Consider the following 16,441-nt stretch of genomic DNA (forward strand, 5'->3'; position numbering starts at 1 on the left):
TTCCTTTTACACATGAACCCTACAATGAATAAGAGTATGATACAAGACTGGAGGCCCTAGAAGTACTTTGAGCAGTAGATAGATTACAAAGTGCTTGAGTCCATGAAACAAAGACTAGGGTTTCCTTCAATGCCAAATTTATAAATATGAATTACTTTTCAAGATTTGACAATAAATATGGTCAGGTAATAAGGTTGAGGGAATGTGTAAACTCTCTGTGTAAACTCTCTTGTCCACCCTCACGAGTCTTGGGATTCATGAAGCATCATGGGAATGGTTTGCTTCCTACCTGGAAGGTTGCTCATCATGTAGCATGGAGGGGATCGATATCTGCACTATGCAGACTCTTCACTGATGTACCACAAGGCTCAGTATTTGGACCTCTCCTTTTCTCCTTCTATACTTACTTTTTTGGTGAAATTATATCCTCACATGGGTTCTTTTAACACTGCTATGCTGATGACACTCAATCTATCTTCCACTTACCTCCCTCAGATACCACATATCATCATGGTATATGGCTCATCAGCTGACACTCAATACCAGCAAAACTAAACTGCTGGTCATCCCAGGTGATTCCGTGCACTCTATGATATCCATTTCAGCCACTGTTCACAACCTTGGGGTAACCATGGACAATCAACTGTCCTTTTCCTCACATATTACTAATTTGACATGTTCCTGTTATTTCTTCTCTACATCAGAAAAATTCAGCCATTTTTATCCACACATGCTGTTCAGATGCTTGTTCAGTCTTTTATTTCAAGACTGGCCTACTGCAACTCTTTGCTGGCAGGTCTAACCCTGAATCCAATTTTACCTCTGCAAATGATCCAAAATGAAGTTGCAACTTGCTTTTAACTAGATACTGGGTTCACAACAGGTGAGCAGTTTCCTTCAGCATCTAATGGACAGGGAAATCTAGGACCCTGATGACTCCTGAGTTTCTTCTAAATCACCTAGACCCAGAGCTCATTGGATAGTTTCTCTTTCGCCTAGGCAGAACGTCAGGAGCTTGGGTGGGGGAAATCCTCTCAGGGTTTTGTCTATTTTTTCTTTCCTTGTTATCTTTTCTTTATCCACGATAAGGCATCCATTCTTTCCTCTATGTCAGTTCTTCCTTTGTTAATTGTTTCCACTGGAGACCCATTTGTCTTTGTGTATTTAATCTCCCTAGTGTCTCAATTCAAAAGAAGTTGTGTTGCCACCTCATGCTTTGGTTTCTCAAGTTTTTGCTCTACCTCTTCTCTAATAAATTTTGCAACTTTCACACTGTCCAAGTTGTTTCTGCACTTGGGTTTATATGATATCCTGTTGTACATATTAAAAAGTTTTAATTTTAAGCATTAATTTTGAATAACTTTTATGACCTGGGTTTGAGTCTTTGTCCTGACGGGAATATCCCAGTTGTGGAATCCCCCTGAAGAAACATGCATGAGTAGTGTGTCATGAAGCTTGTGGATCTATAACATTGTTGAATCCCAAACGAGTGTATCAAGAACAGATTATTGCAAGGCTAAATATTTTCTTGCAACATAGTGATTTCACATTTAATGTACTGAACTCGGTGTTATCCAGCATGAAAATGATAAGGTTTAATGTGTCCAGAGACATGATTCCCCTAGAAACATATTTTACCCAACAGCGCCTCAAAGAGCTGTCTGCCACAGATAGCAGAAACTTTGCCCACACTGATCTTTAGAGCCAGTTCCTCTGGGCTGGTCAGATTAGCTTGATTCTGCCCCAGCAGCTCAGTGGTTCTTTCAGTATCTGCAAATAAATGGAATGAAACAGCTTGAGAAGATCAGGAAACAAGACCATGGTCAGTGCCAAATCAATAAATATGAAATGTTAAATAAATATGAACAAATATCTCAAAACAAAACGAAAAAAATCTTAACGTTTCTGAGAGACAACATTATGTTCTATTAAATATGTAGCCTCTACTAACCAACAAGGCTGTTTCAGTCTACCAAGACCAGACAAGCTTTAGATGAAACAATGACCTCTTAGTGTAGTTGTCCTGTAAGCCAGTTTGCTCCTGGAAATCCATATCCAACAAGATTGAAATTCTTTGCTCCTGCCAGTCAAATAGATTGTTGGAGTTTAAAGGCTACAGATGCAAGAAAACATTTAGGGCCATGTCATACAAAAATGTTTGTACAATACTCTGTTCTTTTTTAGCTGGTTCCCACTACCAGCTGGATTTAGTCAGATCATTTTATTGGGAAATATATAAACAAGGTGCCACAGCTGCTGGCTGAAGCAATGTTTAATCAGGCTCGGGGTTATGGAAACCCACAAGAAAATGGGCAGTGACAGAGGGGATAAAGAGTATATTGTTCCAAGTTACATAAGTCTTGTTTATCCTCAGATAACATCTCTTTTAGAAAATATAAAAGAATGCCTTTGCAAAAGGTGGAAGAGGAACTCAACACATCACGATTCAGAAGAGAAGAATGCAAAAAAGAGAGAAAAAAAAACTTTGTGAAGTGCCTTAAATGCACAGTGTTTCTTTGTGTTTCCAGTCAGACAAACTCCCTTGTGTACCATTTGTTGTAAAAGATAGTCCAGTACTGTAAAAATGACCAACAACTTTTTATAATCTTAACCAAATATATTAATGCCATTGAAAATGTCATATGGTGTGATCATGACACAACTTTACATCTCTCAACTTGAGGTAGCAGCTCTACTGAAGGCCAGTTGGGTAAGAATATTTTCCTCGTTTAATCAGAATTGTGTATTAATTGATCTCTAGATCTGATATAATAGATTTGAATTTAAAAACAATTACTGAACACAATCAAGGACATGGAGAGAAGCTGCACTGCAGGGTTTCTATCTTCTGATTCACATCAAAAGCTCAATCACTTTTTTTTACAATTACTGCTACAATTTTCCCAGCAGGTGGTGATGTAGCTTAGCTAAAGCTGGATTATACAGTAGGATATGAGATAGCGTTGCCTTAGAGTCTGAATCACTATAAACCGATTTAAGAAATCAATTTCAAGTCAACAAGAAGCTTTTTTGTCATTTCAAACAGATATATCTGACCCAATACAAAAACATGCTACATAAAACAACACAGAGCTACATACAACAAAGCTACATAAAACAACAGCTCTACAAAAGAGCCACTAACGAATTGTTGCAACCCAGTGCAAACACTGCAAGACCAGTATACATTTTGTAATTCGAGCATAAGAGGATTGGAAACAATATGAAGGTAAACATATCTGCACTTATATAATAGCAGCATTTGGTGGTAGCCTTGATTTGTGGTGTGCAAATACAGCATGTAAACAGTGTTTATATGAGTGTTGCTGTAAATGAGTGTTTGTGAGAGAGCGTGATAGTGTGTGTTTACAGTTTAGTTAGGGTTAGCTTTGCAGATGCAGCATGTGGTATAAATGTCTGTGATAGAGGGAAGACAGGCTGCGATGATCTTCTCAGCTGCACTTACTATCCGCTGCAGGACATGGTCAGAATAGGGGGTTGAAGATGGGCTTTTCTTAGACTTTGTAAGAAGTAGAGACATGCTGGGCTTTCTTGGTTATAGAGCTGGCGTTAAGTGACCAGGCAGGGCTCTCCACCAGGTGAACACCAGGGTTAGGGTTAGCTTAGTCTTGTTGGCTCTATATCTGTCTGTTAGATGTTGCACCTCCTCTCTGTATGCTGACTCGCAGCAGTTTGGCAGATATGCAAACTGAAAGGGATCTAGTGAAGGTGGCAGCGGGGTCTTGATGTGTTGATGTGTGAGCCACAATGCATTTGTTCACGCATTTCATTACAATGGGTGTGAGTGTGACAGGATGATAGTCATTGAGGCAGGACACTGTAGACCTATTAGGTATGGGGACAATGGTGTGGACTTCAGGCTTGCAGGAACAACGGTGCTGCTCAGGGAAATGTTGAAGATGTTGGTGAAGACATCCACTAGCTGTTCTGCACATTCCTTGAGCACTCTGCTAGAAATGTTGTCAGGACCAAACCAACCTACTTTCTTGGGTTAACTCTGTGTAGAGTTCTCTTCAATCAGCCATGGTTAGACAGAGCACCTGGTTGGGATGGTCTTTCTTACTGCCACGCTGTTCTGTACCTTAAACCAAGCATAGAAGTCGTTTAGCACATCAGTCACAGGCAGATAAAGTTCTCCTGTAGTTAGTGATTGCCTGGATGCCCTGCCACATGCGCTGGATGTTGCCACTCTTACAGAAGTCTCTAAATGTGTGGGACAGTTTTGCCCTTGCTGTTCTTGTCACCTGCTCTGAAGGTGGAGTCTCTGGAATTCAGCAGCACTTTCACCTTTGTGGTCATCAAAAGCTTCTAGTTGAAGCATGCGGTGATGGTCTTGGAGACAGCCGATATAGCTGGTCACTGATGCTGTGTACTCCATTAAGTTGGTAGAATCGCTGTTGGTTGCAGAGTCAGTGCACTCAAAAGTCCTGAAGTGCAGAAGTGGCTCCTGATGGAAAGGTTCTCACCTGTTCTTAAAAGATTTAGATTGTCTGACGAGCAGCTTGTATGATGGAATAGGCATAACAGAGAGGGTGCAGGGCCCTGCACAGTACATGCTGGTATGTTTGTGTAAACAAGATCCAACAAGATCTTTGCAAAATGCACATGTTAGTGCTGAGGGGATGTACACTCCCGGTGGCCTGCATCTAACAGTCTAACAAACTACATTGGCAATGAGCAGGAGTTCTTGCACGATTGATGATGTGTTGATGATGAAACACAAGCCATCATCATGAGCCTTACTACACAGAGCTGCATTTTCTTCAGTAAAAAATGAGGTGAACCCGTCTAGCCCTGTGGCGGATTTTCCCTTCATTTAAATCAGATCCAAAGTACTGTAAATAGTAACTTGACTCACTACTTGAGTAGTTTTCTCATTGGATACCTTATTACTCGTACTCAAGTAACTTTAAACATTAGTACTTTTACTGTTACTTGAGTATAGATATTTGAGTAAAAGTAGTTTTACTTGTTCTTAAGTAAACTTTTTGGCTACTCTACCCACCTCTGGTCTCCAGTGTTCCACTGTCTTTTTCCTCATAACTGCTAATTCTATAGTCTATTGCTGCAGTGTAAGGTTTGTGCTTCAACAATATTTTGAAATATACTGTATGTCCAATTTCTTGTTAATATATTATACAAGTTTTTAGACTTGGTTTGATTTCTTTTTTTTACACTGTATTTGATCTACACATTTTAGCTGGTAAAACTAGGGAATTACAGAATTATAATAAGCTATATACACAATAGATGACTATTCATCTACCTAACTGCATTATCTCAAAAGGTATTGTGTGATGAAAAGATAAGTGTGGGAAATGCAGGTGCATGGTTTAGATAGTACATTAAGTAAACAATGGATTATCACTTAGATTAAAATTGTTTTTCGAATGAAGCTGATTAACATAATAGACAATTCTCAGATTTTATCCAGGTGGTACAACAGGAAAACATATACCGTATAATCAGGAGATCTCTTGTAAGAATCCTGATAATGCCAAAGCTATCTGTGACCAGGAGTCAAGGATGCAAAAGTGTCTATGCTGACTCAATGTGAAGAGAAGCATATAATCTCCCACTCTTCGAGAAGAGTGATGGTAGCGAATTGTGGGTGTAAATTTATCTCATGTAAGGTAAAGCTGGTATATAGCACTTTCACACTGCCCTGCAGCATGTGCAGTATGAAAGATGCATTTAGAATGGTGGCTTCATGTGTCTTGAATGTGGGATGTGTGGTTTAGGTGTTGGAATACTGATCAGAAAATCACAAGTTTGAAATCCCAGGTCCACCAACTACCACTGCTGGGCCGTTGTATGTGGTGGCCGTAGCCCTTTCAGGTTGGTATCGGTCATGTTATTGGGCAGGTGGGTAAGGAATTTGCATTGGGGAGTGAGATAATATCCCCAACATTTGTTACTGATTAGTCAAATGATGATAAATAAAGCATTTTGTTCACATCAACTTCACATCACACAGTTATTTAAAGAAATTAATTTATTGCATTCTAGTTAAGAAAGCACATGAATCATGATGAACTGGCCATATAGCAAGTGCACTTATCAGTTTTTATAAAGTTTTTAAGAAAAATTATTAAAATTACACCTCCATGTACATTAATTTGGTGAGAGGTGCAATGGTGTAAGTCCAGTGCATCAAAAACAACACATTTGCAGTATACAACATGTCATCTCATGTAAACATTAGAGAGGAAATAAAGTGGCTTACAAGTTGCTAACCACTGTTTCAAACATTCAAAGAAATTCAGATATTTTTAAATTGTTAAACGGTTAACTGTCCTTCTGAAAACAGTCATTGTTTTATTAAGCAATAGCTTTATAAAAAAAAAAAAAAAAAGGTAAGCAAGTAGAAAAACCTAGTCAGTTAGTATGATGTACAGCAATACCACAGATACATTAGGCATTTAATTCTCTTCTTGGCTCCATTTGTACATGTTTGAGATTTGGATAGGATGTTTCTAATCACCTAAATTCTTTAGTTCAGCCATATCTGAAATGCGATATAAATTTAGATTCCAAAACATAGTCACGGACATAATTAGATCAGTGCAAACATTCAAATATACAATTTAGCAGTTTAGACTAGACTTTAAAACACATAAGCAGAGGATTGAAATATCATTAAACTAGTTGTAGTAGTAAAAACTCATATCACAGTCACATCATCCTAGAATTTGGGTAAACTACTTGTAAAAAGAAATACTTGTAGAAAAAATGTAAAAGATTTTCCATTAATACATACACACACAATTTGCCACCAAGTTGAAAGGCCATTTATATACACCATACAGTATATAATCTCAGAATGAGATTGAAATGTTTGCTATATTAAATTCCAGGTGTTTTTACACATTCCATTTGTTCTCTCTCATGTCTGTTATATTTTACAGGCAGAGATTCACTATGCAGATCTGTGACAGTTCTGCAAGTTGAGATGTATGCCTTAAGCTAATTTCTGCATTGTGGAACTGCACTGTGGTTTCTTTCCTTCTTTATTCTTTCTTTCTTTACTTACTTACTTGTTAGTTAATTAATTAAAAAAGCATTCATCAGTATTATTGGAGTATTAACACAGTGTTATGATGTAGACATTAGCCAAGTACCAAACCCTTTGGGGACCATGTTGGTAGTGCAGAAAGCTTAATGCTTTTTATTAGTATTATAAACAATTATATACAACCACTCACCCTCCACTAAAACAAACATGCCCAGGGTGTTTTATTGTTTTTTTGCCATTCTGTGTAAACTCTAGAGACTGTAACAGTTCTTAACTACTCAAACCAGCCCCAAATACCATGTTTAAAGTCACAGATCACATTTCATCTTCATTCTGATTTTTGATATGAACATTAACTGAAGTTCTTGACCTGCATCTGCCTGATTTTATGAACTATGCAGCTGCTAAATGGATATTACAAAAAATGTCTGAGGATAATTACATAAATGAACAGGTATACATGTGCCCCTGTCAAAGTGGACAAATCATCTTTGCACAGTTTGTCCAGTAAAAAGGCACTGAAACATAAATTTCCCGAAGCTATGAAGTAGCCATGACTGTTTTACAAACTTAAGGCTGGAAGTCCTGAAGGCCATGTATTAGTACCATTAGTCCCATCTGTAGCTATGATTCAAACTACTCATTTTATTATTATGGTATCTTATTAATTCTTTCTTCATTGAACTCAGAGGTTAAGAAGGGGGACAGTTCTTTCTGATTCCAGGACAAAAATCTGGTTTCTTGCTTTCCTGCAAACAAAGAATTAAACATATTGTTTCATGTGTGTAATCATTATAGTTTTCTCACTGAGCACATTGAATGAAAAAAATAAAAGTGATCTGAAAACAAAAAATGTCATTAACATTCATACATACAGGATTTGGTTTGGTTAAAACTAAACGAAAATAAATAGACCAATAGACCAGACCAATTTACTGAAGAATTGTAGTGATGTGACTTTAGAATACATTTAGACTCATCTTACCCTTGAACAAAAAACAGGGTGAATATCACCAGCAATGACACCACATCAGCAGTGATCCATATAATCCTGTACACATGAGGAGCCTGTGGAATTTCATATTTACACACACACACACAAAACTTCTTCCATTACATTTTGAACATCACCATAAAGTTAACGAGACTTTGACATATATTTGAGATGAAAACAGAAAGTAGGACAGTAGCAAAGTGGAAATTACCAGATGCCAATCAGGCTGAGACATGTCCTTGAGTATATGGCATGTGTTGGTGGTCACTGAGCTGACCCCTGCGCACCACAGTAACGAGAAAAGCCAGCGCTCATTCACCACCCAAAGGTTGACAGTCGTGTTACTGTTCCTTGAATAGGCAATAATATAAAAACCTTTAATACACCTCTACACCAAAACTAAATTTTATTCCCTATTTATACCTCAAAGGTTTCATATATGGAAATGTCTTGTATGAACTTTACACATATGAAACCTTTGAGGTATAATTATGGAATAAAATTTAGATTTATAGACTGTAAAAGAATCACAATACTATAACAATGGCATTAAATTACTTGCATGATCTTATCTCACGTATCTCTCATGGAATTTCCTCATAGTATTGAACTACATTTTTTCTAGCGTCAACATTCTGGGACCTTGTATCATCATGCCTATGCTTGCCACAAATAGTGCCTAAACACCTTTATTACTCACCTAATCTCTTTCGTTCTCAGCGCACTGTATTTCACATTAAGAAACTGCCCATATTCGATTTTCATTGAAGACGTATTGCTGTAGAATTGGAGGAAACCTGGAGCCTGCTTCTTAACATATTGTCTACACTTTGAAGGGAGCCACCATATCTGAAAGACAGATTACAGAGTCAGAGTCAGAGCTTCAACAAAAAGCCACAAAGCAGGAGTTTAAAGGATCAACAAAAAAAAGGTTTGGCCATAGCCACTACACCTGTGTAATATTAATTTTGATGTATATCTACAATATTTACTGTTCACTGATTAGCTGAAAGTCTTAAGTCTAAAAGCTAGAACAAGGATTTTGAACCGAGTTGGTCAGAAGACCAAATAGCCAACAATGTATGCAATGACATTCTTCAACTAAGCTTACCAAATTTTGCGATATGCCAGATTTCAGTATGGTCATAACCGTGATATTGCAGTCATCTTCATTGTTATTCACTAAGTCAAATATAAGAGAAGTGTTGTGCTCTTTTGCAAGCTGTAGGAGTTGATCAAGGGATGGTATTTTCTGTTCACGAGCAAGGGCCTTGTCTTTCTCCGAAAGGGAAGACACTGACCAAAATGGGTTTGTCTATATAAACAACAGAACATTTGCATTATCATTATCATTATTAATTCATTCATTCATTCATTCATTCATTCAAATTCAAAACACAAGAGGGTAAAAAAAAACATGGATAAACTCCCTGTTTTACCTTGATAAACCATTCACCAGCATTTAACCTCTGTAGTTCCTCCCAAGTGAAGTTACTGCTACTGTTGTATGTTCGATTTGGGAACACAACATCAATGTTAGTTGTCCTCTGCAGAAACCTTTCACCATGGTCGTGCATTAGGAAAGGAACTTTGTCCTTGCTGATGATAGAGGAACCTTCTCATTAGAAAGCTGAGCCAAGACAAACTGTAGAAATATGTCACTTGGATTCAATGTACCTCAGCTGCACATCTGTCTCAAAGGCTGTTAGGTTGCACTGCACACTCTTACTGAACGACATGATAGTGTTTTCTGGAGCCAGCTGAACACAGTAAAAAAAATTTTAATTAGAGTTTTACAATATATACACTATCATTTAATTATCACCAAATATATTACCTTAAATCTTTGTTGCCACTACATTTTCTCATTAATGCGAACTAAGTCTATAAATCCCTTTGATTTGAAGAACATTGCCACATTAGACAGCCAGCTCGTAAAAATACCGACTTTGTTTCAACAACGTACATTCTGGGAATAATGCCAAAGCTTTCACTTCGAAATATTCTTCAAAGTGACACTTGTTTTAAAAAAAAAAAAGGTTCACACACTATAATAACTTACATGAAACCATAGAACAGAAGCACTATTTCCAAACAGCCTGTCAGGCATACACAAGAGTAACATGATACAGACTACTGTTATCTGTTATCTGTAGAAATAAATGCAACACCACATTAATCATAACTTTTTGGAAAAGCTATGCTTACCACAGGTGCACCACGATGGGCCACAAGTTTGGGTTTTGGGGGAAGTGTATCAATAAGACATGGACTACAAATCAAGAGAGGACTGAGGAAAACCATGATCAACACTGCCATGAATACCCCAATGATGGAGACCTTAGAAACTGCAGCAACACACAGAAAACCAATGTGAAGAATGTTCAGTGCTTTTCTGAATAACTATTTGAAAGAAAAAAAAATACAATGTAAAAAATGATTTAAAATGACTATTTTCCATCACACCACACCTGCTTCTAGTTGATTTGCAAATATATTTAAAAATATATATATAAAATATATTTGAAAAAAAAATGATAAACATAATATCCACAAATCCCAGAAAAACTCATTGTGACATGATTCATTACATAATCAATATTGTATTATCACCCAGCCCTACTGTCACTGAAACAACCACTAACTACAATCTACTAAAAGCCAATAGAAATCTAACATTTATGTGAAATGTTTTAGTGAAATATTGATTAAATTCTCACCACATCTCCGAGCTCTGTAGTAACTCTGGAACACAACCCAGCTAATGATAGTCAAAGCCACAACAGCACCCAAATGCAGAAATGGAGACGTGGCCTGTACAAAACAAATACAATACAAGTTTCAGTATACATTACTGTGCAAATTATTTAAGCATGTGTAAATAAATGCTGTAAAGAATGTGCATTCAAAGATAATGCATTTTCAAAATACTTTCAGGTACTGTATTTAGCTCATCAAGAAAAGTGATCTGAAAAGTGGTCTATTTATTCATTCTGCACCTGCAGTGATAAGTAGATAGTGAACCATTCTTCTTTCCATCTGAGGCTCATTCCAATTATGCCAAGCACAATTAGAACCAGTCCAACCACCAACAAAACCTGCACAATAAGAACAGACTCAATAGTAACCAGACCTGATAACTCTGATAACTGATAAGAATATTCTAATCATTTCCTTCTGTAAAGTCAGAACAGAAAATCAGCTGAAAAGTCTTCCGGCTTAGGTTTTGTGCACTGTAAAAGGCCATGAAAGAAAACATCTGTTTCAAACATTAACACATCATAAGAAAAATATATTTGTACCTTATGCAGCCAGTGTAAGGCCAAAGGTTCTTTTAGGGAAATATGGACTAATGAAAACACCTGTAACAAGAAATACTTTATCACAACAAATATCAGGCACTTACGAAAAATATATATAATATTTACAAATCTTTTCTCCATTCTCACCAGGAACAGGAGGCAGTAAGAAGCCAGTACGGCAGACAGGATAATAACAATCATGTACCAGTTCACCCAAACACTGAGGGTGGTAAAGGCCTTCCTGTTCAAATGATAAGTTATGAACAAATGATTAGCTACCTACCACACCAAGAAAAATAAATATGAGACCTGTATGAGATACTTCATGTAGTGTGTGTGTGCATGTGTCTTTACCAGTTGACGTTATCGTGCTCATTGTATGCAACAAAACATATATACATCCAACCTAGGCTCAGAAGGGTAACCAGTGAGAGAAAACTGAACCAGCAGCATACACACTGTAAAGAAGGTTGAGAGAGGACAAAGATGGTACAAGTTTCTACATGATTCCAACTTACAGTCATTCCAACTTACTTTTTCTTGTAATCATCATACCGGCCAAACAGGTCAACTCTTATTACTTGCACAAACAGACACATCAATCTTTCATTTCAGTGTTTGGTTTTTACAGTTCACATGAATTTGTAAAATCTTACGGATCACTTAAAAAATGTAAATATTACAGTGTTGGATTTTGCAATCTTCCTGTGTTCAGGTTACACGGATCAAATAGCATGTACAGGAAGCATCATTTCAAAGAATTTAAAGATCTTTCTTGAGAAGCTCAAGGGGTCAAATACTTGTTCCAAATGTTTTAAACCCCAAATAATAATTGTCTTTTGGCTCCTTTCCTGAATCACAATTAAAAGAAAAAAGTGCTAAACCTTGGTTTAAAAAAATACTTAATCTTTATTGTGTACATGTTTAAAATGAGTTTGGATGGCTCCTGGAACCTTGCCCCCGTTTCCTCATGTTGAGTTTCGCTTGATGATGAATGACGGATTGATGAGACACGACATGCTGGATGTGATAAACTAATTGCAGCTTTTAACAGCTTTTAACCAAAGCAGTTCACTGCACACAAGGTTTTAGAAACTCCTGAATACATTCGAAATTAGTTTTGATATGCAAAAAATTCCCTATGCTCCAGTAATCAGGCATCCAATTAACAGACTTTTCATCAGGACTAAATCATCTGTCGAAGAAAACTGTGGTGAGTTAAAAGGAAAACACAATTACACTGTAGGTGCTCATTAAGGAAGTATTCAATGATATTACAGAAGGATAACACTTGATCAATGCTTACATTTTGTTTGCTTTCTCTAGAACGCTTCCAGGAGCAACTGTAAATCCCTCTGAGGCAGGTCCTGAAGATGCCGTCTCTTGACTGCATTGTGCTTTATTCACAAATTTATGCACAGAATGAAAAGTGAATAAGCACTTCTGCGATATTTTGGAGCGGAGTTTGTTTGTGAGGATCCGTTAAGTGACTCACATGTCACACCTGCATGTGAGAAAGGCAGTATATATAGGACACCCCTATATTGGCACACACCTCCTAACTTATTAGGTTGGTTAAAAGTTACGAAATTTATGGGTGGATGAACTGACACACAAACAGTAGTGGATTAACAGCTGTATAAAGAAGCAGCAGATATATTAATAGATAGATTATGGACAAATAAAAAATGACTGAAAATAATATCCAAGTTCGGATAAGCGGTAGAAAATGAGTGAGTGAGTGAGAATATTCAAGTTTACTAAAGTGTTTCAAGTAACAATATTACATGTTTTAGCAAAAGTCTTAATTACATATTTAGACAAGGATATATTCGTGTGTCTTTCTGTGTAGTTACTGAGTTTATCAACAGCCAGGAGACTTTGGACTTGGGGATAAACAAAGCACACCAGCAATTACAGCTAAGTTTTATTTAGATACAATTCAACAATTCACTGGCCAAATAACTGCATAATTTACAGCTGCTGGCAAGACTTCTTTTAACCAACTACACCCGAAATCTGTAAACCAAGGCGAGTAATTAACTTGTCAGAATGGTATTTTCCCCATCAGAAGCTTTAACCATAGACGGAATCAGAATACACAGTCAAAAGGTGTGTTTTAATGGGTTTAAGTTAATCCGTTCCCCTTCCCAACTGCTGATCTGACTGATTTAAATAATAATAATAATAATAATCATAATCATAATCATAAAAAAGAAACCCCACAATAAAGCACAGTAAGTAGGACACAAGATTAAAAAAATATTAATCTGGCCTGGCTGGAGAAAAATGGATATAATCTCAGCATTATTCAAACCTGCAGCTTAGATCATATGAAAAGACATATTCCACCTGAGGGTATGATGTACTCCCAGGAGTGTATACTGTGATAATAAATAATAAAAGAAATAAGTTGATAATCATTCAGGTAAATAGTCTGGCATAATCCTAGTTTTAACATTATTGTATACTGGTGCAGATGGAGCCATTTAAAGTAAATATTACCAGTTGTGACATGTTGAAATGTGTTATAAGAGTTTTAAAACATGCCTACCTTCCTAATGCATACCTTGGGTGAAATAAGAGTTAACAGTATTTTATTAGATTTTGCTTTACCTTTTATGCTCCCTTGCAAATTCTTGCACTCGGCTTTATATAACATAGGGGCTCTGGGTGCAAAAATATTCGTTTTAATTCCAACATCCCAAAACACTGGTTTGTGTTAATTCATTAATTCATTTAGAGTATGATGATATAAAAAAATATATATTATTTAAAATGACACCAGAATCTCACAGCAGCCAGGTTTAATTTCAGAAATTTTAGACAAACATATATAAACTATATTCTCCAACAAAGGACTATGTCATTCAGTGCAAGTGAGATTTGATTCCTTTCATTCAAATTTCCAGATAAGCAAAGTGGCATGGTGAGAACATTCCTTTTAATATTGAAACATATGAATACCTCAGGGCTATAAAGAGAACACATCAATTTAAAGTATATATGCTTACGTATATGTATATTTACGCTCCACAAACTATGCAAAAACAAGATATCCTGTATTTTTTACTATATGTATAAGACAAGATATCTGTGTAATAAGAAAGCATAGGGGAAAAATGCGTCTTTTAAACTTTCTTTTTGTTTGCTGACATTCTTTAACAAGTCGTATCTTCCCTTTCTTGATAAGTACATAATTATCTACATGTAATTTTTTTAACAAATTTATCAGGTGCTGTATTTTTTAGTCCCTCCAGGATTTTGAGTTCACAGAAATTAGCACAAAATCTATTTGGAGGAGATTCGTTTTCAATTTTTCGTAAATTTATAGAGATTTTCCACGGATTCAGGCTATGACATCATAAGACATCATTACAATGTAGTCAGCCATCACCCTGTTTGTTTTATGTGCCTCGAACTTGAGTACAGCAATTTCATGAGTACAGTAAGTACATATGTGAAGCCAGACCACTGACACTTTTTGATCAAGTGGTTTGGGGTCTCAACACACTTAAAGCACAGCCTCATCTACCACATGTTAACTCACAGAGGCCTACAATGGGCTAATGTTGCTGGAATAATGACAGGAAATGGACAGCATGTCATCTGTGGAATAATCCAGATTCATACTTGCACTTTGTTGCACTTTTCAGGCTGCCCTTGCTGACTTTTCTGACATCACTTTACAAATTAGACCACAAAGGTTAAATAAAATCATACAAAATGAATATCAGTGACAACATTGTCTGTGCAAAGACAACTTTGATTTCTGTGCAAAGTTTTCAGTCGAGAGCATTCTAACCACTAAGGTGATCTAACTGCGTTAACTTTGTCACAGTGGTCAATTCTAAGCAGTCAAAAACCCTCAACCATGATGTACTCTTTCTTCATGAACTTGGTTTATCGAATCCAGTTCCATCATGCATGCATGGATAGATGGATATATGCCTAAAACATTAGAAATCGCAGTAACAAGGGGTCTGACAAAGGGTATGGGTTTTTTTCTTTATAATGTGTGCACATTAGTCACACAGGTAACTTTTCCAGTGACTTTTCTCAGTGACAGGTAACTTTTCCAGGTTTTGTATTAGTGTAGTGTCTGTACTGCATTTTATCCTTTATTGTGGTGTTGTTTTCTTTTTAAAAAGTAGGATATGACTAAACTCTCATAAAATCTGAATCCAGTGTTTATACTGCTTGAACAACCTGATTTTTAAAGTCTTAAATCTGGGGTCCCATTCAAACAGAGTATTCCTTACTTTTTACTAAAGATGAAGGAAGGAATGAATGAATGAATGAATGAATGAATGAATGAATGAATGGAGAAATTATTAAAAGTACACTGGCTCATGCAGAATTGGTGATTCGTTTTGGGGCTTTCGGTTCCTCTTGCTTCGGAACATCTGGATAAACTAGTCTAGGTACTAGGATCAGAACTGCGAACAGATTTATCCACATCTACTTTCACTTGGAAGTGGCTTTAAACAAAAGAGACTCACAAAAGATTGATATAACTGGAACAGACACCGGCACAACATTAGTTCTCTTTAAAACTGTGCAGCCTCAAAGATGCTTTTTTGTGTCAGACCCGATTTAAAAACAAACAAAAAAACAAAAGCTAGGTTGTGAATACACAGTTATTCATGCACTTGTGAAATCAAACCAGACTTTCTTACCTTTAGCACTGCAACTAGAAGGATCTTAACTTGCTTACATGCCTTAACACTCCAACGCAAATCATCCTCCTGCACATGGGCCTCTTTACGCACGCATGCACGCACACGCACGCACACACACGCACGCACACACACGCACACGCACACACACACAAAAGAAAGAAGAAAGACACCCACAATCTCTGTAGCACCGCGTCGGGAGTTGAATACTAATGAGAAGTGATTTAAATTCCTCTGGGGAGGGAAGGCACCTTAAAGCAGCTCAACTGGCAACGGATAAGTTCAAATCTAATCACTTATGTAAGCCTACCTTCATTAAATGGTGACCTGACCGTGTTCTTTTTCAGCCGCGTCTCAGACGAATAATGAAACAGAAATAGTTGCAAATCTGGAAACGTCTCGCATTTCAAAGTATATAAAGCGACTTTAA

General features: G+C 36.8%; 1 protein-coding gene across 1 annotated transcript; it reads right to left on the reverse strand.

Annotated features, from left to right (window-relative positions):
- Nucleotides 1-5,998: 5,998 nt before the first annotated feature.
- gdpd2 (glycerophosphodiester phosphodiesterase domain containing 2) lies at nt 5,999-16,137 on the reverse strand. The gene is made up of 15 exons (XM_060885624.1): nt 16,012-16,137; nt 12,639-12,836; nt 11,687-11,790; nt 11,480-11,573; nt 11,333-11,392; nt 11,030-11,128; nt 10,751-10,844; nt 10,239-10,378; nt 9,708-9,790; nt 9,470-9,629; nt 9,142-9,345; nt 8,731-8,879; nt 8,242-8,380; nt 8,022-8,104; nt 5,999-7,785 (listed from the first exon to the last, which is right to left on the reverse strand). Exons 2-15 carry the CDS (start codon nt 12,723-12,725, stop codon nt 7,722-7,724), a joined length of 1,560 nt encoding a protein of 519 aa, XP_060741607.1. The 5' UTR covers nt 12,726-12,836; nt 16,012-16,137; the 3' UTR covers nt 5,999-7,721.
- Between the last annotated feature and the right edge of the window lie 304 nt (nt 16,138-16,441).

Source organism: Tachysurus vachellii, chromosome 13 (genome assembly GCF_030014155.1).
Source record: "Tachysurus vachellii isolate PV-2020 chromosome 13, HZAU_Pvac_v1, whole genome shotgun sequence".
Lineage (NCBI taxonomy): Eukaryota > Metazoa > Chordata > Actinopteri > Siluriformes > Bagridae > Tachysurus > Tachysurus vachellii.

Bases quoted from the DNA above. Each gene is read 5' to 3' on its own strand.
- gdpd2 (XM_060885624.1), bottom strand. From the start codon at position 12,725: ATGCAGTCAAGAGACGGCATCTTCAGGACCTGCCTCAGAGGGATTTAC. The intron at 10,379-10,750 runs GTGAGAATTTAA...GTGTTGCTGCAG, and splicing joins CTACAGAGCTCGGAGATGTG to TTTCTAAGGTCTCCATCATT. The intron at 8,105-8,241 runs GTAATTTCCACT...GAAATTCCACAG, and splicing joins CTCAGCCTGATTGGCATCTG to GCTCCTCATGTGTACAGGAT.